The sequence below is a fragment of the Puma concolor genome, chromosome A1 (assembly GCF_028749965.1).
Source record: "Puma concolor isolate L17-30 chromosome A1, mPumCon1.1.hap2, whole genome shotgun sequence".
In the NCBI taxonomy this organism is placed as follows: domain Eukaryota; kingdom Metazoa; phylum Chordata; class Mammalia; order Carnivora; family Felidae; genus Puma; species Puma concolor.
The window spans coordinates 118,185,527-118,209,954 of record NC_141667.1 but is presented as its reverse complement, the minus strand read 5'-3'; the positions used below and the strand labels follow the sequence as shown (position 1 = coordinate 118,209,954).

The 24,428-nt window shown below is 41.2% G+C and overlaps 1 protein-coding gene across 3 annotated transcripts in view; it reads left to right on the top strand.

The window, feature by feature from the left end:
• The window catches only part of STK32A (serine/threonine kinase 32A), a 147,047-nt gene that overhangs the window by 1,838 nt on the left and 120,781 nt on the right, over positions 1–24,428 (top strand). For all 3 annotated transcript variants that reach the window (XM_086701092.1, XM_086701104.1, XM_025923642.2), the window contains exon 2: positions 2,605–2,752. In XM_086701092.1, the coding sequence (XP_086557218.1) occupies positions 2,701–2,752 (52 nt within the window). In that variant the 5' untranslated portion in view covers positions 2,605–2,700. The remainder of the gene's footprint in view (positions 1–2,604; positions 2,753–24,428) is intronic.

Here is a 24,428-nt window from a genome sequence, read left to right as displayed (position 1 = left end):
TCTTGACAACTTGCAAGGTCAATGCTTGGTACATCTTATGCTACAGGAACACGGGCTACTTGAGAAAAGCCTGAGGAATATAGAAAAATATAAGAATGACAGGATTTGGGGTGTGGTGTGAAAATTCTGTGTCCTGAGGTTTTACGCACAAAATAAAAGACAATGTGATCCCAGTCTATGGTGTGAAGAATCTCAGTTCATTAAAATCAATGTTCTCTTTAGGACCAAGGCTCTCTAATGTGATCCCTGGTTCAGCCCTCACACGATTTCCCGCTTATTCTGGGCTCTAAATGCAGTAATAAAACACAGAGCACCCCATTCGTTTCTCCCTGGCCCACAGTGAAACACTAAGGGCATCCCACTTGCTTCTTCCTCACCCCCTTTTGTACTGAAATTAAAAGCCCTTTATTTATTTATTTTTTTTTTCAGCGTAGATATAGAGTGGAGGTCTTTCTGTCTTCCTGATGTCAGTAATCCCCCTGGGCTTGTTCCAGCCACCTGTTACCACCTTCCCCCTCCCATACCATTTAATTGGTTGCTTCCTAATTGCTGACTCTTTCTTTGCTCTCCATTTAATGATTCTTTTTAAAGTCCATAAGGCACTTTGCCAGCAGTTGGCTTTTAGTATGAAAAGTAGCATTTCCTTAATGAGTCTGCCTTCCAAATGAAGGCTTTACTTACATTTTCCTAATGGGAAAATGAGCTTTGCTTCTGGACTTGCTGAGGGGCTTCGCAAGTTTTTTTCAGTAACTCGTCCTTCGCCCAGGTTTGCTTGGGACACTTTCCTCAATTCTGTCTCTAATCTGCATTTTTGTCTTGTGTAACAAGTCCAAGAGGAAATCCATCAATAGGTGGATTTCGATACAGTATCGAAAAAATGTATAAGGAAATACAGTTACTATTAAAAATAGTATTCTATTCTTTGTAAATTATGTGCCAGGCATTGTGTGAACTGCCTTACAGACATTGTCTCATTAACTATATCCTATGAGTCGTGTTTGTCCCATGCATGAGGTTTGCTCAGGCATACACAGCTAAAATGAATTTTTAAATATTGTTTGTACAAAACCTGTATCTTTACCCTTTATTTTTGGCAGATCTGAAGATCTGTCCCCTGGGCTCATGTTTCCGCTTGGTGACAAAATTTTAGATCTGAGAGCGATGACTTCTTCTAGAGGGAGCCTGGATTCTCGAGGTCACCAGGGTCCCCACCAGGCACTGATGTCTTCCCCCTGGTGAAGGGTAGTCACCTGCATTCCTGCCTGGCTCTTGTAGGCATGTGAGCTTGTGATTCCTGAGGAAGGCCCTGTTGTTTCTTCCATTTTAAATTTTTTTCAATGTTTATTTATTTTTGAGAGACAGACAGAATGTGAGTGGGTGAGGGGCAGAGAGAGGGAAACACAGAATCTGAAGCAGGTTCCAGGCTCTGAGCTGTCAGCACAGAGCCTGACGCAGGGCTTGAACCCAAGAACTATGGGATCATGACCTGAGCAAAGTTGGGCGCTTAAACGACTGAGCCACCCAGGTGCCCTGTTGTTTCTTCCATTTTAGAGACAAGAGATCAAGTAACCAGCCATTAGTAGTTTCGGTTTCAGAACCAGAACTGTGGGGCACCTGGGGGGCTCAGGCGGTTGAGGGTCCGACTTCAGCTAAGGTCATGATCTCACGGTTTGTGGGTTTGACCCCACATTGGGCTCTGTGCTGACAGCTCAGAGCCTGGAGCCTGCTTCAGATTATGTGTCTCCCTCTCTCTCTGCCCCTCCCACTGCATGTGCTCTGTCTCTCAAAAGTGAATAAATGTTAAAAAAATTAAAGAAAAAAAAAAAAAAAGAAAGAAAAGAACCAGAACTGTGGATGCTGCCTCTCCTAACCAATTTCAGGGAAAGTAGTGAAGTGAACAAAGCTGCAAATGTACATTTTTTCAGGGCCTTTGGCTCTTACATATATCCTTTGAACTTCAGAGGGGCTAGCAATCATGGAACACTTCCACTGTGAAATACTTTTTTACATACTGTCTCAAATCACATTTAATTTGCCTTTGAGGAGGGGACCATCATTATCTTCAACTTCAGGGGAAGGGGATAAAAATCACGTTTAGTGAAATTTAGCAATTTGCTGGTGTGATAAAGCCTAAACTCAGACCTTGTTCTTTTTACATTGTAGTACTTTCCAGGGTAGGAGGAAAGAGGTGGGGAATCTATTTTCATGACCAAAAATATTAAAGTTGTTGATCAAACATCAAAAGAGCAATTTTGAACCAATATATTTTCTCAAAAATGTGCAGAGTCACAATAAAATTTTATTTTTTTTATTTTGGGACTTGTTAAATAAAGTGTGGTTGACCACGTTTTAAACTTGTTTTCATACTTAGAGAAACACGTTGCTCTCTTTGGTCTTTGTAAGTCTGGGACCACTACTGATGAGGCCATGTGGTGGGTTCTCCCAGAGGCCTAATGTTCTGTTACTTGTGAAAGTATCATTTTTCAATCACAAAAAGTTCTGATGTAGGGATACAGATTAGATTAATACTGCAGCCACAGTTCTGTGCTCAGGGTTCCTAGAGCACACCATATTATAAGGATTACATTTCTTTTTCTCTCCCAGGTATCGAGCTCAGGCTTCCAGACCTCTTTGGAGTGAAAATGAATGTTTCTGTCAGGATAGTGTAACTGGAGGCTTCAGGTCTGGGCATATTTGACCATGGGAGCCAACACCTCAAGCAAACCACCAGTGTTTGACGAAAATGAGGATGGTAAGAAATATGTGATAACTGTAATAAAATATACAATTTTGCAGAATTCAAATATAAACACCTTGCTTCATAAGTAAATCACAGTGTAAATTTACACAGCAAAGCTGATTGCTTTGGTGTACATGTGCGAACCGAGTTACAAGGGTAACAAGTTACAATGGGAAGTTTAGTTTGTTACCTTATGTGCCCATGAACCTTCTAAAAATAAGTTCTGAGCTGGGAGTTGCTAGAGGGGTGGAGGGTGGGGGCATGGGCTAAACAGGTGATGGGCATTAAGGAGCACACTTGGGATGAACACTGGGTGTTCTATGTAAGTGATGAATGACTACCCATTCTACTCCTGAAACCCGTACTATGCTGTATGTTAACTAACTTGAATTTAAATTAAAAAAAAAAAAAAGAAAAGAAATAGATAAGAAAAATGTCTGTTTTGTTACAAAAGAAGGGGTGAACTAGCTGTTTGCCATAGTCAGGGGACACCGAGAAGCCTGCTACAATCTCAATTTTTGAGTCTGTGGATGGACCCTTTTATTTTTTTTTTAATTTATTTTTGTACTGTTTATTTATTCTGAGAGAGAGAGTGTGTGTGCGCACGTGAGGTGGAGAGAGAGAATCCCAAGCAGGTTCTGCACCGTCAGTGCAGAGCCTGATGATGTGGGACTCCATCTCCTGAATCCTGAGATCATGACCTGAGCTGAAATCAAGAGTCAGATGCTGGGGCGCCTGGGTGGCGCAGTCGGTTAAGCGTCCGACTTCAGCCAGGTCACGATCTCGCGGTTCGTGAGTTCGAGCCCCGCGTCAGGCTCTGGGCTGATGGCTCAGAGCCTGGAGCCTGTTTCCAATTCTGTGTCTCCCTCTCTCTCTGCCCCTCCCCCGTTCATGCTCTGTCTCTCTCTGTCCCAAAAATAAAAATAAAACGTTGAAAAAAAAAATTACAGAGTCAGATGCTTAACTGACTGAGCCACCCAGGTGTGCCTGGAAGGACTCTTTTAAACAAATATCCGACTGCTCAGGATGCCCTGTTCCCAGCCACTCGCTATTAACTGACAGGTGCATCCTTACTACCTATACAAAGTGTTGCATGGAAACCCTTGTTTATAAATTTTTTTTTTTCAACGTTTATTTATTTTTGGGACAGAGAGAGACAGAGCATGAACGGGGGAGGGGCAGAGAGAGAGGGAGACACAGAATCGGAAACAGGCTCCAGGCTCTGAGCCATCAGCCCAGAGCCTGATGCGGGGCTCGAACTCACAGACCGTGAGATCGTGACCTGGCTGAAGTCGGATGCTTAACCGACTGCGCCACCCAGGCGCCCCTGGAAACCCTTGTTTATACACTTAGAAAATGGTCTTCAACATTTTCCCATGCTTATTTCTGTGGCCTTGCTTTGCTTTATCAAGTAGTTAGGGTGAAAATCTAAAGACCTGTGATGTTACTTGATTTTCCCATCTCTGAAATGAAAAGACAAGTAGGCTTAGATTTCAATTGTTTAGTTCACTGTGTTCCCTATGTTATGCAGGAGGCCACAGAGAGTAGGAAAGAGAGGCTAGATTCACGTTTGTCACTTGGGAGGGATGTGTGTCACTTCAAGGTATTAGGATAGCATTATAATGAGAAAATACAGAGATCTCTAAATTTTCCTCACTTGAGCCAGCCTTTCTTTTCATGGGGTTCCCAAGAAATCTAGAGACCCAAAGGACTGAGGCAAATGGAAAAATAAGGTACCACTTTCTAAGTACCTGCAGGGGACTCTTGTGTAAGTAAATTGGGGTAAAGTTAGGCCTAAGGAGCAAGCAGGTCCTTCTTAGCCCCCTGTAGGCCACCACCTTTTAGTTGTCCAGCCTCCAGCCCCATAAAAAGAAGAGCTGAGCATAGCCTCCCTAGGGGTGAGGCTCTGAGTCTGTTTATACACACAGTCGCAAGGCAGAAATGGATGGGCAGATCCACCTGTGACAAGCCTGTCACTGCTGGACAGGAGGAAAAGAGCAGGGATCAGGACGGCCCTTGCCCTTGTGGAGCTCATGGTCTAATGGGGGAAGGCCAACAATGAACAATGAAACAAATACATAAACCAGATAACTGGAGACAGTGTTAAAGCACCACCAAGGGAATGACTCAGTGACCATACAGAGAGGGACCGGATGATGGCAGAGAGACCACTTGAGATAGAGTGTGGTCAGGGTTGGCCTTTCTGAGGAGGTGACATCTGAGGTGAAGCCTGAAAGATGAGAAGAAGCCACTCATGCAATGACATGAGAAGAATAATTCAAGCACAGGAAAACCAAGTCCAGGGTCCAAATAATGACAAAATCAGAAGTGAATAGTTGCCTATATCCTAACATTCTGATGAGCAGGAGTTTTTTATGTAATGCAAAGGGACTGTATTTAATTGCCATATTCACTTGTTTGTTTTTAAGACACTGACTTTTGGGAGGGAAAGTAGGACATTCTGAGCATTTAGCTTTTTGTTTTTGTTTTTATCAGTAAATCCTATAAATTCGATTTGGCTCTTTTCATAGCTCTATACTGAGCACAAGATAAAATTTTATTTGACTGCTCTAAAGCTTCTGACCAGAAAAGAAAAACAACAAAAAGCACTGACTAATCAAAGAACATTCATGCTTACCTCATTTTTTTTCTCCTGATTTTTACATAAATAATCAAACTGGGCCAGAATGTAGGGCACTTAAATGAGCCAATTTAATTATTTTAAAAATACTGTGTCAAAGAATCCCAATCTGCGATGAAAAAGTGTTTAATATTTCCTTCAAAGTGTTTGCTGTTCCCAATGTATAGATTTGAGAAGAAAATTCGAATCAGTTTTCCCAAATAATATTTCAAGATTTCTCCTGCTGAAGTGTTTTGGTTCACTCTGAAGGTAATGAAGGACTCAGATGTTACCTGAGATCCTGTCCACTGAAATAAGCTGTTCTTGCTGGAATTCGTCCTGACACTTTGTATTTCATGTTGCTCCATATGATGGTGATCTTGAGAGAATCATTCTATTAGTTATTTATGTTGATCTTTGTTTTGTGAAGACAAAGTACAAGGTTTATAGTGCTGTTGAATAGCATAAAACCTGCTTATCTCATTCCTGTTACCTTCTGCAAAGTAGATCTCAAATTGTCCTATTTTTTGGTTTGTTTTGTGGCCCACCTTTTATATTTGATGCAAATCTAAGCCCTAACTTCTTTTTTGGTTTTAAAAGATGCATAATAATGGAGCACCTGGGTGGCTCAGTCAGTTAAGCATCCGACTTCGACTTCGGCTCAGGTCATGATCTCACTGTTCATGGGTTCGAGCCCCATATCAGGCTCTGTGCTGACAGTTCAGAGCCTGGAGCCTGCTTTGGATTCTGTGTCTCCTTCCCTCTCTGCCTCTCCCCAGCTCAAGCTCTGTCTCTGTCTCTCTCAAAAATCAATAAACATCAAAAAAATTATTTAAAATAAAATATGTACCATTTTAACTATTTTTTTTTTAATTTTTTTTTCAATGTTTATTTATTTTTGGGACAGGGAGAGACAGAGCATGAACGGGGGAGGGTCAGAGAGAGAGGGAGACACAGAATCGGAAACAGGCTCCAGGCTCTGAGCCATCAGCCCAGAGCCTGACGCAGGGCTCGAACTCACGGACCGCAAGATCGTGACCTGGCTGAAGTCGGACGCTTAACCGACTGCGCCACCCAGGCGCCCCCCATTTTAACTATTTTTAAATGTATAGTTAGTAACATTAAGTATATTCACATTTTTGGGCAACCATCACCATCAGCTATCTGGAGAATTTTTTCATCTCCACAAACTGAAATCTGGTAGCCATTAAACAGTAACACCCCTTCTCCTCTACCCTGATCCCCCAGCACCCCAGTCCTTGGCAGCCATCATTCTACTTTATGTCTCTAAGAATTTGACTATTCTAGGTACCTTATATAAGTGGGACCATATAAGATTTGTCCTTTTGTGTCTGGCTTATTTCACTTAGCATCATGTTTTCAAGGTTTATCCATATTCCAGCATTTATCAGAATTCCGTTCCTTTTGAAGGCTGAATAATATTCCATGGCGTGTATATATCACATTTTGTTCATTTTTGTTTTGTCAATGGACATTTGCTTTTTTCTGCCTTTGACTGTTATAACTGACACTGCTATTTACATAGGTGTACAAATATCTATCTGAGCCCCTGTTTTCAATTCTTCCAGGTATATACTTAGCAGTGGAATTGCTGGGTCATATGGTAATTCTTTAATTTTAGAGGAAGCACTACATTGGCGTCCACCTAATTATGTTTTGCATTTTGTGAGAGGAGGCCACCTGGCATAGTGGGAGAAAGCATGGGATCCACTGGTGGAAGGACATTTACACGGTTTAAATCTCAGCAGTGCCACAGACTAGCATTCTAGGTGTTTCTATGAGAAAACTCAAAGGAGATGTGGTCTGATTGCCCATCATCAAACACAAGAGTCAGTTTGACTAATTATAAAGTGTTCTAAGGGGACTTGAAATACCATGGAGAAAAGTCCCCAAACCTAAATAATTATTAGTGAATTCATGTGGGGGAAAAAAAACCAAACCCTTCTATTCTTCAAGTTAATGAACCCCTGGAAACCTCAGTTTCTTCATATGTAAAATGTAAGTAATGATTGGGGATCCTTCATTGGGGTCATTGTCAGGTTACAATAAAATAATGCAAGTAAAACACTTAGTGAGGTGTCTCATATAAAGTAAGCACCTGATTGATGCTAGTTATACTATTATATATTAGCACAGAGGCACTTAGCATGAGCTCTTTACGGTACTTCCGCTTCTGAAAGAACCAAAATTGATTAAATGCAGCTCTGTGTAGATGCCATAGTGAATACGACCTATTCATAATTTTGTCAATGCAGTGACATTGACACTGGGGTGATTGTCTTTTCATTTAAGGCAAAATCAAAAACTCAATCGGCTGAAAAATCAATTACTTTTTCTGATTTAAACCCAAAGTTACTTAAGTAATCCCATTTGATCAACAGACATAGTGGCAAATGTCCCCCTCCCCCCCCACTACCATATGGAAACTCTGAGAAATAATTAACGATACAAAAAGATGTAACTTTTCTGAAAGTTAAGAAGAAGTTTGCAAGTGATACTTTTTAATGTTTATAACTTCTTTTTCTTTAAATCTGTTTTGTTTCCTCTGTCTGAATACAGTTTTGATTTGTTTCAGGTTTTGTTTCTTGGGGTTTTTTTGCTTGTTTATTTTATTAAAAATACTAACATTTAAAAAGTCCAATCGTTGAGGTTTTCAAGGTGATTTAGAAAAAGGAACTCTTTAACAACAGGAGAAAGTAGACTGGTTTCTAATCAGAGTCTAGGCAACAGGAGAGGGTCTTGCAATCATTGTAAGTAGTATGTATTTCTAAGCATGTACAAAGAATGCAGAGGTGATGAAATTGGTTAGTGAAGCTGGGAGACCACTTTCTTCTGCAGTGCTGTAACTAAGAAAAGTTGGCTTTAGATTAAAAGCTGCTACAAAGAGTTCATCAGTGCCCTGAGTTTGCAGGGAAAGCCAAATTATTGCATTCTTCTTAGGACTTGCTGAAAACTCAGTGTTCTACTTTCAGTTGGCAACACTGGTCTCCTAGGATATGTGACTGGTTCCGGTTTTCCTACATCTTCTTTGGTGGCAGAGGCAGTGGGTCCTTCAAAATATTGGGCCAAAAAAATTGACCACAGATTTGCAATCCAAAAGAAATGGGAGGTTACTGAATTGATTCCAGCAAGAAGGACTATGAAAATCTCCTTTGTTATTGTAATGTCTATGCATTGCGTTCTGTGCCCAATTGGATAGGCAAATGAATTTCAGACTTCCCCCTCTCAAACGTGGGTGTTGTCTTACATTATTTACTATTTTGTATCAAAATGACTGGGAAAGTAGAAGGAAAATTTCTCTAGTGAGAATTGGCTTCTTAAAAACATAAAGGCATCTTGGACAGTCTAACCTTTAGTTAAAGCATTTGTCATAAATAATCTCGGCTCCAACAGTTCGTAAGAACAGGCATTTATGAGGGCTTTATTTCCCCCATTCCAAGACATTGGAAGAGTCAGGGAGAGGGGAGCCTGGGTGGCTCACTGGCTTAAGCATCTGACTCTTGATTTCAGCTTCGGTCATGATCTCACAGTTCTTGAGTTCAAGACCAGCGTTGGGCTCTGAGCTGACAGTGTGGAGCCTGCTTGAGATTCTTTCTCTCTGCCACCCCCCCTCCTTCTCCCTCTCTAAAAATAAATAAATAAACTTAAAAAAAAAAGAGTAAGGGAGAAATTAGCCAAGAAAAAAGACCTCCAAGATGGAGCTAGTGCTTCCAATTTGCATGTTTACTGAGTGGTGAGTTATGAATACATGTTTGAGAGGATCCACTCAAACAAATGTAGCCAAGTTACATCAGGCCTTCAGAGATTCACAATGCTTATGGGCATGTTAAAGACTCTGAAAAGTCCTACAATAATGAAATCTGAGTATTATTATATTTTTTAAACTTAATTCAAAATGAAATTATGTTGTAGAAAATCTTTTAATGTGTTGTGACACATAATATTCTGTGGATGTCAATTTGGGAAATGAAAGGTCATGATTGTATCTACTCTTTTGTCTTTTGGAAACATGATTTCTGGCCATTGATTTCCTCCCTTGGTTTAATGGCAGCAGACGATGATATGTGAAATCTCTATGGCTGAAGAGTGATTATGTTCTGTAAAGTTTACTCACCCTGAGTTCTTCATGTAACACAATTCAGGTTTACTCAGGTCAATGAGTTAAACATGAGGTAGCTCTGTTTAGCTCTGGGATGGTGGATGTTTCTGGTCCAAGTAGGAATGAGATTTGGAGATAGTTCATTTCTTCTTTATTGTTTTTTTTTTTTTTTTACATTTATATTTGAGAGAGAGAGAGTGAGTGCGCGCACAAGTGGAGAAGGAACAGAGAGAGAGGGAGACGCATAATCTGAAGCAGGCTCCAGGCTCTGAGCTGTCAGCACAGAGCCCGACGCGGGGCTCGAACTCACAAACTGTGAGATCATGACCTGAGCCGATGTCAGACGCTTAACCGACAGAGCCACCCAGGCGCCCCTGTTCCTCTTTTAAAGTAAAGAATATTTTAGCTCAAAGTGTCTTATGAATAAATTGTGGTGAAGGAATTGCTTAGTATTAAGCAACACTCAAAGTAGACTAACTTTTTACCTTATCCAAAGTTATAGACATTTTTAGTTTTCTTCTTGCATCTACCTGGGTTTGAAAACTAAATCTGTAAGCTGGCTTCAGTGTTCAGACCATGTGAACCCCAAGCCTAATGTCTTTTTTTTTTCCAAGCCTAATGTCTTTAATGACCAAGGCAGTGAAGGAGCATCCGGCATCTGCTGTATGGCCTGGCAGATGCCTATTCAATTAAAGTAACCAGTGGTAGTCATCAATTCACCAATTCAGGTTCTATGAATTATATAGGGGCTTCAACCACACATGGCTATGTGACCAGTCATGGAAATTTCATCTGGAAACGGACACAAAAAAGCCAATAATTTAATGATATTCTTGTTACATTAGGACAGGGAGCCCTGTTTCTATGGTGGAAAAACTGAAAAAATTTATGGTGACAGATTTTGAATTCAATAGACCAGCACATGCTTTATTTTCTTCCTCTTAAACTATTTCGTCTTTCCTTTCTGGAGTCCTCTTTACAGTAAAATAAGTCATGTTAACCTTGTTTTATGCTCGAGTAGCCCGTATTTTTTATTTCTGAGAATTACTTCACATAGGGGTTGGCATACTTTTTGTGTGATGGGCCAAATAGTAAATATTTTACACTTTGCAGTTCAGACAGTCTCTGTCATAACTACTCAACTCTGCCATTGTAGCATGAAAGTAGCCACAGATAATGAGAAAACAAATGAAGGTGGCTCCCTTCCAGTAAAATTTTATTTATGGGCCCTGTATTTTGAATTTCACATGATTTTCACTTGTCACAAAATATTCTTTTTACTTTTTTTCTAAGTATTTAAAAATACAAAAGGCATTCTTAGCTTATGAGCCATGTAAATAGATGGTGGGTTGGATTTGGCCTGCAGGCCATATTATGCTAACCCCTAATCCAAAGCATCTGGCAGACATATATTCATATATGCTGGGGACCACCCAGTATCCACCTACAGCCCTCTAGCCTTAAGCTGAGAGGCCAGGCAAGGATATTGATATCTGTTCTCTGTTGATGCTTAAAGCCATTCTTCACCATCTCTCTTCCGGTTGGTCATCGTGCACCAATGGAAATACTTGAGCCAATAAATCTACTGTTTCAGTGGATAAAATATATTACTCTTATAATATACATTATCTGATAGCCATACAGACTGGGTTCAAATAAATGGGTACCAGTCTGTAATTCATCTGAAATAACACTAAGTAGAATTTATTTTCTACTAGGGACATTTATTCAACTAGGGGGCATCTAACAATTGATCACCCCCATTCTACCCCACTGTTCTACTTTCCAATTTTTTCTAAGGAAATAGCCAACATATTTTTGACTTCCGAGCATATTCATGAATTGGGGTTCAGGCAGCAGGAAAAGAAGCTGTTGGTGCCCACTGCTTGGTTTTGGCACCAGTAATGGGTGTCAGTAAATCCCAGACTCCCTGGGGCACAGAGTTTCATAAAAAGGAAGTGCTGACTATGCAAACAGATGCCATCAATTGGCCTTGGAGGCTGCTTCTCTGGAGAAAGTTCAAATATATCCTTAAAGAACCTGCCAAGCTCCACATGTATTAGTGGCAACCATTTGCTGCCAACCATTTGGGATGATAAAGGGCTAGTGAGCCCGCTAAGTAACTTTTCATCAGGGGATCACAAGTGATATGCTCTAGAGCTGTCCTTCAACTTTAACTAGTTTCATGGTGTCAGAGAATTACAGGCTAATCCAGTGACTCCCAGACACCCGCTGTGGACAAATGCCAACCTATGGCAGTGCTTTTCTTTATCTGTGGTAAAAGGAGAAAAATGGGGGCCGTGTAGTAAACTTCTCATAAAGTGAATACTATTAAAAATCTCAGTTCTGGGGTGCCTGGGTGGCTCAGTCAGTTGAGCGTCAGACTCTTTAAAAAATTTTTTTATTTATTTTTAAGAGACAGAGTATGAGCGGGGTGGGGGGGGGCAGAGAGAGAGAGAGAGAGAGAGAGAGAGAGAATCTGAAGCAGGCTCCAGTCCCTGAGCTATCAGCACAAAGCCCAACGTGGAGCTTAAACTCGCAAGCTATGAGATCATGACCTGAGCCGAAGTCACATGCTTAACCAGCTGAGCCACCCAGGTGCCCAAGTGTCAGATTCTTGATTTCAGCTCAGGTTGTGATCCCAGGGTTGTGGGATCCAGCCCCACAGTGGGATCCAGCCCCGCAGTGGGCTCCGTGCTGAGTGTGGAGCCTGCTTAAGATTCTTTCTCTCTCTCCCCACCTCTGCCCCATTCATATGCTCACACGCTACATCTCTCTCTCAAATTAAAAAAAAAATCCAATTATAAGATTACATTCTTTCTTGTGTGTGTTTAGTATTTAAGGATTTTAGAAATAGAACTTTTTTCACAGTGAGACTCTTTTCACAAGTCACACTGAAATGACTTGCCTCTCCAATCCTGTGTTCTTATCTGTAAATGGGGGCTAATAAATTATATCTGCCTCATACAATTTTTGTGGGAATAAAAAGAGATTATCCATAAAGGGTATTTGGCATAATGCCTGCCACATAGTAGTTGTTCAATAAATCTTATTAATACCATTATCATAATCACGAGGTTTTAAATGTTCTTACGTGGCAAATAAATAAATAAAAGCTACCCAGTGTTGGTTTTCTTTTCTCCTCTAATGTCTTTTTCAGGTGATGGGATTTTCTGTGAAATTCAAATGTATAATTATAATTGTCAGTAAGTTCTATGTAGATAACTTACATGGCTAAAATGAAAAAAAAAAAACCCAAATAACCTATTTTAATTAGGACAAGGATTTTTCAGTGAAAGATAAGGATACCTGGGCCAGCAGAGTGGGAACGTAGATGGAAAGCTGCGAATTTATTCAACATTTATTTTCCATATAAAATAATTGAGACTCACTGATGGTTTGAATGTGGAATAAGAGGGAAGAACAAAATAACGAATTCTAGGTGTTCATGTAAGCAGGCAGGAAGATGGCTAGGACACTGCTGAAATGAAGGTAGGGCACTGACATGCTTAGGCATAGTCAGGAGTTCTTGTTTGGGGGTGCTTGGGTGGCTCAGTCGGTTAAGTGTCTGACTCACGCTTTCAGCTCAGGTCATGATCTAAGGTTCATGAGATTGAGCCCCGTGTTGAGCTGGGCTCTGCGCTGACAGCACAGAGCCTGCTTGGGATTCTCTCTCCCTCTCTCTGTGCCCCTCCCCTGCTCTCTCTCTCTCTCTCCCCCCCCCCTTTCAAAAATAAATTAATAAACACTTTTAGGGGGGAAAAAAGCTCTTGTCTGTGTGCATAAAGTGACAGGAGACTAAATGGTGATGTTAGGTAGGACACTGGGACTGAGCAGTCAGAGGTGAGTGGGAAAGTCTGGCCTAGCGATCTCAAGATGTGGTTCCTAGTTCTCTGGGGACTGATGAGTCTGGACTGGGAGAGGGTGGAAAGAAAAGAAGAGAGGAATCCCATTACTGAGAGTCAGGCAGAGGAAAGCTATCCAGCTAAGAAAAATGAGAAGTAGCAGCTAGTGAGGAATGAAAAACCATTTGTTCTGAAATTTAAGACACAAGAGTAATTCCTGGCACCTGGGTGGCTCAGTTGGTTAAGGATCCGACTTCGGTCCAGGTCAGGATCTCACGGTCCATGAGTTTGAGCCCAGCATTTGGCTCTGTGCTGACAACTCAGAGCCTGGAGCCTGCTTCGGATTCTGTGTCTCCCTCTCTCTCTGTCTGTCTCTCTCAAAACTAGGCATTAAAGAAAAAAAAATTTAAATAAGAGAGAAGGGTATTTCAAGAAAGAGGGAGTACTCACTTCTGTTGAATGGTCTGGTGAATGTGGGGTTGAGGAAAGTAAGAAATACCTGTGGTATCAGGCAACCGGGAGGAGACTGGGGACATAGGCAACAGCTGTTTGGTAGGGACAGGCAGGCAGTAGGCAGACTCTGGGGAGCTGGGGTGTATGAGAGGTGAGGATATAGACATATAGACAAAGAAAGTGTCATCAAGTCTTTCAACAAGTTTGTCTAAAGGGGAGCAGAGCAATGAGCCAATAGCTGAAGCAGGATACGATGTTAAGGCAGAAATATTTTTTTAAGAGGAGATACTAGACTGAGGCTCCAAGTCTAAGCTGTCTACCAGTATAAGGGGAAGAAACTAGGAGATCATGTGAGCAGTTACCAGGGCTGGCTGCATCCAAGCGGCACACTTGGGCTCTAATGCCCTGCAGTTGCCGTCTCTAAACTCTTACTAACTCTATCTCTGAATTTGTATTTGTGAGGTCTGATGGGACAATGGATCATACCGTGGGGATTTGGAGCCTTGGCTCACATGCTGCTCCCTCCCTAGGAAGTGCTCTAGGTCGGTCGATCCCCATGCTGCCCTCATCCCTGCCACCCCCCATCTATGACAGAAGTCTGGGTGTTGATGAGGACATGGTGGGGGCGAGCACCTCCGTGACATACCCAGATGGGGCATGGTGGTGGCCGTCATTGTCCCAGGCTGGTGGTTTTTCTGGGAGGTGGCCAGCCTGAAACTCTCTACTGGCTCTCACCCATCCCACCCTCCCATCCAGATACTGAGTGTGTCATAGAGTTCGTTGTGGAAGCAAGTGATGCGAAACGCGCTCAGCAACCAGTGACATTCTCGTTAGGAGCAACAGTGGAGACCAGTAACCATAATGCACTTTATCACTGGATCAGGGTGCAGTTTACCCATGGCTGCACTGAGGCACAGGATGATTAAACCACTGTCCTGAAATCAGATAGCCACGTGGCTAGATCCTGAATCTTTTTTTTTTTTTTTCGGTATGCTCTAGGCCCAGTGTGGGGCTTGAACTCACAACCCCGAGATCAAGAGTCACATGCTGTACTGATTGAGCCAACCAGGAGGAGCCCCTAGATTCTGAATCTTGATGTCAAGCCAGTCTAATTTGTTCAGTTATAAATATCTACTTAGGACGCCCAATCAGAATGAATGTATAAAATCAAATAAGTAAAGATAGGGGGCTGCTTTTTAATAAAAAAAAAAAAAAAATCAAATGTCCATAATGCATCTACTACTCCTGCATCCTGCTCTCACAGAGCGGAATCACTGCATCTCTCAGTGACATCTGTCTTCACTTCTGCTGTAACTCCCATGCTGACCCCTTAGATGACATGGTTACGGAATGGTTAGGGGTTCCGTATGTTACACCTTTTATCATCTGGAATTAATTATTGCAGTTCATCACTACTCCTGAGCTTTTCTCATCTTCCTCCATCAAAGACAAAAACTGCAATAACATTCATGCCTTTTGCTATACATTTCACCATCATCATCACTCATTCTTCAACCTTTTTATTTTATTTTATTTATTTATTTTTTTTTAATTTTTTTTTTCAACGTTTATTTATTTTTGGGACAGAGAGAGACAGAGCATGAAGGGGGGAGGGGCACAGAGAGAGGGAGACACAGAATCGGAAACAGGCTCCAGGCTCCGAGCCATCAGCCCAGAGCCTGACGCGGGGCTCGAACTCACGGACCGCGAGATCGTGACCTGGCTGAAGTCGGACGCTTAACCGACTGCGCCACCCAGGCGCCCCTCTTCAACCTTTTTATATCAACCTAATTTGTTTGACACCTTGAGGGATACTTTTGACTTACTTTTACAAAATATTGAAGTCCCTGCCACTTTGATGACTTCTTCATTTTCTGTCCAGGGTATGCATAAGTTACCAGGAAAAATATTCTAAATGTTTTTTTACATTTATTTATTTTTGATAGACAGAGAGAGACAGAGCCCAAGTGGGGGAGGGGCAGAGAGAGGAGGAGACACAGAATCCGAAGCAGGCTCCAGGCTCTGAGCTATCGGCATAGAGCCCGATGTGGGGCTCAAACTCAAACCGTGAGATCATGACCTGAGCCAAAGTCGGACACTCAACCGACTGAGCCACCCAGGTGCCCCAATTACCAGGAAAAATATTCTAAACTAAGGCTTGGTTAAGCATTAGGAAGAATTTGTTTAATTCCCATGTTCCTAATTGGGATCTAGAACTGGCTTGCTTCCTTTTCTTGGTGGGTTTACACTCGAGACTATGGTCCCAATAATCCTCATGGTTAACAGTTTGTGGGGATTATCTTCTATAAAGGTAGATGAACTTAACTGCAGCTATTCTTAGGAAATGTATGTTTAATAGTGAGTTTTATAGCTATAAAATTAGCACATCTGAGGTACAGAAATCTTGGAAAATAAAATTAGGAAGAAAAAATTACCCACAATGCCTCAGCCCATTGATAACCACTGCTAATATTTTGGGGGACTTTCCCTTGGCAATCTCCATCCTGCATCCTTTCTAGTATCCCTCAATTCCTCTTGGCCACTACACTTTCCTTCAGACTTCTTATTTTCATTGACTTATTTGCTTTCTTAATTGTTTTTTCCTCTCACTTAAAACACACACACACACACACACACACACACACACACACACACACACAAACTTCATGAGGACAGGGATTTTTGTCTGTTTTGTTCACTTTTATATACTCAGTACCTCCCTGTTGAATGAATGAATACATTGTAATAGTCTTGTCTTTCTTACTTCTGATATATTTGGGATGATGTACTATATAGTTCTGTACCTTCATTTTCACTTACATCATGAGTAGTTTATCCCAGTTTCATAAAATTTGTTGATCTCTTTAAAGTGTAATTTAGTATACATGAAATCCTACAACATGGGCATATTATAATTTATTTAAATATACCGTTTTAAACATAGTGAAGTACTAACATAGAAAGGAATTCTCTTAGAGTTCAGTAGCTTTTTTTGTGATGCTGAATAATTTAAAAAATTTTTTTTAATGTTTATTTTTGAGAGAGAAAGAGAGAACATGAGCAGGGGAGGGGCAGAGAGAGGGAGACACAGAATTCGAAGCAGGCTCCAGGCTCTGACCTGTTAGCACAGAGCCCAATGCGGGGCTCGAACTCACAGACTGTCAGATCATGACCTGAGCTGAAGCCAGACGCTTAAACTACTGAGCCACCCAGGCCCTCCATGTCATGTTGAATAATTTTTTAATCTTGAAAATTATTTGGGTGGTAGGAATAAATAAACATATTCCTTATTTTGGAGTATTAAGTCATTATTATATAAAATAATACGGTAACCAGTTTTGTTCTGTTTAGACACTATTAAGTATGAATATTATGTAATAAATAAATAGTCACTTGAATGAAGTGTGGAGGATTCTGCACCATTTGCTGAAAGCTGACTTTTTAAAACATTTTTTTAGGTTTATTCATCTTTTTTTTTTTTTTTTTTTTTGAGAGAGAGAGAGAGAGAGTGTGCATGAGCAAGGGAGAGGCAGAGAGAGAAGGAGAGAGAGAATCCCAGGCAGGCTCTGCACCCTACCACAGAGGGGTAGGCCTACCCTGTGGTAGGGTGCAGAGCCAGAAGTGGAGCTCAGTCTCATGACTGTGAGATCATGACCTGAGCCAAAATCAGGAGTTGGATACCCAACCAACTGAGCCACCCAGGTGCCCATTAGCATTTTTTAACTGTGGAAAAATATATGTTACATAAAATTTGTCATTCTAAACATTTTTAAGTATAGAATTTGGTGGCATTAAGTACATTCACAGTATGTGCAGCCATCACCGCTATCACAGAATTTTTTAAATTATCCCAGACGAAAGTCTGTACCCATGAAATAGTAATTCCCACCATGCCCCCTCCCTCTCATGCAATATTTGCCATTTTGAACCTGGCTCATTTCACTTAGCATAAGGTCTTCATCTGTCTTGTAGCATGTGTTAGAACATCATCTGTCACTTTTTGTGGCTGTATTCCATGGTACATGTATACCGCATTTTGCTTATCCATTTTTGTGTTGATGCGCACTTAGGTTATTTCCACCTCTGGGTTACTGTGGATAATGCTGCAAGAACACTGGTGTGTAAGTCCCTACTTTCAGTTCTTTGGTGTATATATCTAGGAGTGGATTGGCTCAGAGATAACTCTTTGAGTTCAACCATTACAGGTATCTACCACATGCGGTCACATTTACCCTTACATGATGGTAGAGAATGAGCCTTCTGTTCTCTTCAGAATACTTTTGAGAAGGAGCCCTGTAGTCATCTCACAACTATGAGCCTGTGTCCTTAACCCATACATCACTGCTGGACATGGCAAAGCTTTTGCTTATCCATACTGAAGGAGTGGGTGGTTTTAAAGACCAGGATCATTTGGGGCACCTGGGTGGCTCAGTCGGTTTAGTGTACAACACTTGATTTCCGCTCAGGTCATGATCTCATGGTTCATGAGTTCGAGCCCTGTGCACCAGGGAGCCCCCAGGGCATTACAGAACTCTCTCTTCAAGGATCTCAACAACTGTTCTCCGGCTCTGCTCAACAAACTTCTCAAATTTACTTCTTGAATAGTCAGAGCACACTTCCATCTATTCATCATGTTCTTGGAATATGTAATTGGAGTTAGAATTAGCCAGTCTTTATCCGGTCTTAACATGTCATCACATTTTCTCTTCCTGTGTTTTGAGATGCACATGGAAAGCACGTGCCGCTGTCTAGTGTTAATGAGCTTCAATTTTGGAGTCAGAAGCTCCAAATTAGTTTCCCATTACTAGTTTCCAGGACTACTGTAACAAGTGCTACAAACAGAAGACATTCCCACAGTTCTAGATGCTAGAAGTCTTAAGTCAAGGTACTGGCAGGGCCACGGCCCACTGAATTGTCCAGGGGAGCATACTTCCTGTCTAGTTCATGTTTCCAGTAGCATCACTCCAATCTCTACCTCATGTGATCTCTCTGTCTCTGTGCAGACTTCTCTCTTCTTATGAGGACACCAGTCATATTGGATTAAGGGCCCACTGAATCCTTACTGAATTCCATATAACCTCATCTTAACTTAATCAGTTATATTTACAACAACAGCATTCTCAAATAAGGTCACGTTCTGAGGTACTAAGGTAATAACTTCAATCTATCATTTTGGGATTCCTCAATTTCTAACCAATAACTGTGATTTGTCACTAGCTCTATGAGCCTGAGCAAGTTACCTACTCTCCTGAAGTCTCAGTGCTTTATTTGAGTTTTGGGGCTCATAAGGATTATATGAAAGAAGGCAGGTAAAATGTCTATATTGCTTCATATACTAAGCGTTGGCAAGTGCTAGCAGATTATCATTAGATTTGTGACGGGGGTTTCTAGGTAGCATTTTATCTTAGGATTCTGGTTTACAATATGATAAACTCTTTAATTTTAAAGAGATCCGTTAACATGGGATCCACAAATAGCATTCTGAGGAACCCTGTAATTTATACCAAGATTAGTTTGTATATTTGCATTATTTTCTTTCCTGGGAAAGGGCCCATGTATTCACCAAAGGAGCCCATGCCATCCCCTCACATCTAAGAATGTGGTTACTTTCATATTCAGCAACTCATAATGCTCTTGGGGTAGAAGGTTCATAGGGAACTTTGAGTACAGGAAACTTAGAGCAAAGTCAGAGAGACAGGCAACTGCCAGGTGGGTTAGAGAGACCAGTGCTTGAGTGCTTTCCAGTGTGGTACTTGTCTTAGCTTATCACAGATTGAGGGCAAAGTATCACCACCATGATGTGCAGAGCAGAGAAGTGAAACTCAGCAAGGTTAGAAAACCTGCCCATGTTCGCGTATCTAGGAAGAGGCACAGCTGAATCCTCACCCTGCTCTGTCTGCCTCCAAAGCCCAAGGACCATGTTTGGCATTTGCACAGTACTTGCTCATCCTCTTGTAAGTTGACTCTCAAAGTAATTTTGAGATGTGCGTGAGAAAGCAATCATCATCCCCTTATTTGGATAAGAATATGAGTCTAAAAATGGTTTTAAAAAAACACTAGCCAAAGTCACCAAGCCAGTAAGTGGTAAGGAGAGATGGCTGTCTCTGGCTGCTAATGTTAAGTTCTTTTTTTTGGAAGGGGTGGGGGAAGGGAGGAGTGCTCTTGTTTATTGAGTGCCTACTATAGTCTTGATATATTCCCAGTATACATTCTCTCATTTAATCCCCATGATAGCCCTGTGTGGTAGGTGTCATTAAATCTACCTTATGGATGAGAAACAAACACAAGCAAGGCTTCCAGGGTAAGATGATGAGTCAAGCACATTCCTTCCATCCCCCAAGAACCGGAAGTGCTGTGTGCCTCTGGAAGGACAGGTGAAGCAGGAAGACTAAAATAAGGAAGATGTTTGGATAGCTGTATAAAAATCAATCCTGTCCCTTCTACCACTTTGTCAAAAGAAAAAGAAAAAGAAAAATACTAGTTCTCTCCATGCCACACTGTGGTTTATCCTCTGGGGAAGAGGGTCTCCTAACTGGGGAGACCCAGAATACCCAGGGCAGGGGTGCCTTGTGGAAAATGGAGGGAACAGGCAGGTACATGAGCACATACTGCGTGCTCAGGCCCTCAGCATTGGCTCTGATAACACTGGCAGCTGGGGGCTCACCTTCCAGACAAGAGGATAATAGAGGATTTTTGTCCCTCCCCCGCCCCGCCTGGAGATTTTGGCCAACCTAAGAAAGAAGATCTACAGTTATCAACGTAGGGGTTTTTTTAACTCAGCATCCTAGCCAGAGCTCTCTAGAGTGAAGCTTACTGTTGACAAGACCCACTCACATGCTCAGCATTTCCAAACAGGAGTTTAGGTCTCCACACTTAAATACGAGCGGATAACCAAGGGTTTTCAAACACATGGAAAAGACTTGTAATAGGAGAGATAAAAACCCAACTTAAGGAAAAGTGTCAGAGAGATGTTAAAATATAACAACTATTTTTTTAATAGAAAAAAATAGAATACCAAAGAAGCAACATTCAGAGAGCAAAAACTAGCTTTAGGGGAAAAAAATTTACAGCATGAGTGGAGAGATTCAAAGGAGGTTTAGAAGATAAATTTAAGGAAATTTTCCAGAATGAGTCAACAGACAGAGCTAGAAAAAAGCAGGGTAAACAAAAGAAAATTTAAAGGCCAGTCTAGGAGTTCTAGTTTCTAAATAATAGAAGGTTCAAAAAGAGGGAAAGAAGGGAGGATACCATCCTACTTAATTTAAAGAAAAAAAGAAAAGCCCCAAATTTAAGGACACATGTGTCAAGAATGAATGAGCCACTTTTTTTTTTCTTCCCCTCCCCCATGGGTTCCTGTTAAGTTTCTCAGGATCCACATAAGAGTGAAACCATATGGTATCTGTCTTTCTCTGTATGGCTTATTTCACTTAGCATCACACTCTCCAGTTCCATCCACGTTGCTACAAAAGGCCATATTTCATTTTTTCTCATTGCCACGTAGTATTCCATTGTGTATATAAACCACAATTTCTTTATCCATTCATCAGTTGATGGACATTTAGGAGCCAAAGCATAAGAGACTGTTGAGAACTGAGAACAAACTAAGGGTTGATGGGGGGTGGGAGGGAGGAGAGGGTGGGTGATGGGTATTGAGGAGGGCACCTTTTGGGATGAGCACTGGGTGTTGTATGGAAACCAATTTGACAATAAATTTCATATATAAATAAAAAAAAATTAAAAAAAAAAAGAATGAATGAGCCAATTCAATACCCAGCACAATGAATAAAAAAAGCTGTATCATCATGAACTTTCAAAACATTCAACACGAATATACAATGCTGTAAGTTTCCAGAAAGAAAACTGTTGCATCAAAGGATCAGGCATCAAAATAACTTTAGACTTTTCAGCAGTGACACATAAAGCTAGAATTAAGGAGAGCAATGCCTTCAAAATTCTAAAGGAGGATAATTTCTAACCTAGAATTCAATGCTCAGTCAAACTCTCAATTGAGTATAAGCAGAATAAAAATAGTTTTCATGTATTCTAGTCTTCAAAAATTAACCTCCCTGCAATCTTTCTTACAAAGCTATTGGGGGATGTATTCCACAAACACAAAGAAGTAAAACAAGAAAGACAGTGCAGGAAAGAAGCAGGGAATCCATCACTAAAAAGGAGTGAATCAAATCCATCCCTGGGTGATGGTCAAGGGGAATCCAGGGTGAAAGGTGTAAAGCAAAAAAGATCCAGAAGCAGTTGGGCCAGAGGGCTCTGGGAGGGACATTTTCAGGAAGGGAAATTTAAGACAATTAGAGAAGAGTTCGAAATTGAATTAGGAAAAAGGATACAGGAAATTGAGCACATGTATACACAAGACTGTTATTAACTGCAGCGAACATAAAAATTGTACAAGAAAGGAAAACTAATCATAGTTTACTCTATGATGCAAGGACCTATACCGTTGCCAGACTCATAATAATGGAATACTGAATGCTGATTTAATTGAAATTATTGTATCAAATACAGCTACATTGGAAAGATGGGCTCATGTTGGGATGAGACCCTAAGAGTAGAAAAGTGAGCTAAATCTTGGAGATTTAATAAGTAATGGCTAAAACTGAAAAGACAAAAAATCATACTATTTAGAATATATGGTAGGAACTAGCAAATTTCTTAGCTACAAGAGGTGTGAGTGTTAGCTTCTTGGCCAGGAGAAATTAGAGAGTGAGACAAGGGTGTCACAGGACTAAAATCAGTGTTTTAGGGTCACCTGAGTGGCTCAGCGAGTCAGGCATCTGACTCTTGATTTTTGGCCCAGGTCATGATTGCAGGGTGGTGGGATGGAACCCTGTGCTGGGCTCTGCACTGAGCACAACCCTGCTTGGGATTCTCTCTCTCCCTCTCTGTCTGCCCCTTTCCCTGCTCATGCTGTCTCTCTCTCTCTCTCTCTCTCTCTCTCTCTCTCTCTCTCTCTCTCTCAAAAATAAACATTAAAAAAATAGAATATAACCCATGTTTTATAATAAACCTTTAGACTGTGGGACTGTTCAAACCGTGTAGAAAAAAAATACAGAGATACCTAACTTTGATAAAAGTAAACGTTCTCAAAAGATAGAAAAATGAATCAAAATATCAATCAAGGTTATCTTTAAATTGTTTTTCTTCTTTCCACTTCTGTCTACTTAATCCTCTATTTTTTGATACCAAAAGCATATTCACTTTCTATAAAACATAATCTTCTTCAGGGTACCTGGGTGGCTTAGTCGGTTGAGGGTCCAACTTCGGCTCAGGTCATGATCTCACAGTTCGTGGGTTTGAGCCCCGCATCGGGCCCTGTGCTGACAGCTCGGAGCCTAGAGCCTGGTTTGGATTCTGTGTCTCCCTCTCTCTCTCTGCCCCTACCCCGCTCACACTCTCTTTCTGTCTCTCTCAAAAATTAAAAAATGTAAAAAAAAAATGTTTTTAAATAATCTTCTTGGAGCACCTGGGTGGCTCAGTCGGTTAAGCGTCCAACTTTGGTTCAGGTCAGGATCTCATCATGGATCATGAGTTTGAGGGCTCTGTGCTGGCGGTGCAGGTCCTGCTTGGGATTCTCTCTTCCTCTCTCTCTTTGCCCCTTCCCACTTGCACTCACTCTCTCTCTCAAAAGAAATAAACTTTAAAAAAAATTTAAAAATACAAAATAATCTGTGAACAAAAAATTGAAGTTCAGAAATGTCAGGTAAATGTCCTAATTCCATTCATCCTGTAAGTGGTAGAGCTAGATTCCAGTGCAGTTCTGACTCCAATCATTTTTTTTAACGGTTTACTTCTTTATTTTGAGAAACACAGAGCATGAGCAAGGGCAGGGGTAGAGGGAGAGGCAGAGAGAGAATCCCAGGCAGGGGCTTGATCCCACAAATCATGAGATCATGACCTAAGCCGAAATCAAGAGTCAGACACCTAACCAACTGAGCTACCCAGGAGCCCCATCACATCATTTTTTTAAAATCTTTGATTAAAGTATCCATTAAGAACCAAGCAGCAAAACTGCCACAATATTCTCTCCCTCTCTCAAGGTCCACGGAGTCTCTTTCTACACCAAACATCAACACTGGATTGCTTTCATTTGTCTACCTATTTGCCTATATATTTATTTATTTATACCCATCTAATTCCAGGAAGATCAAAGACTGAGTTCCAAAGATACCATAGAAGGGGGCGCCTGGGTGGCTCAGTCGTTTGGGCATCTGACTTCAGCTCAGGTCATGATCCTGCAGTTTGTGGGATCAAGCCCCACGTCAGGCTCTGTGCTGACAGGTCAAAGCCTGGAGCCTGCTTCTGATTCTGTCTCCCTCTCTCTCTGCCTCTATCCCACTCATGCTCTGTCTCTTTCTGTCTCTTATAAATAAATAAACATTAAAAATTTTTTTTCAAAGATACTATAGTAAGATAAATTACAAATGAGGCAAGGGGCGTTTGATTACACAGGTTTTGTGTTTTCATGAATGCTGCTGAGCGAGCCATACTCTGTTTCCTGAGACTGTGACTTACTCTCAAGCTCCTTTTGTTTTTCTGAGGGCTTAGCGGAGCCCTGGGCACCCAGATGCTCAATTGAGATTTGTCAGTTTGACCTGCTAACAAAACTATAGCTTCTGGAGAAGAGACTTTAAC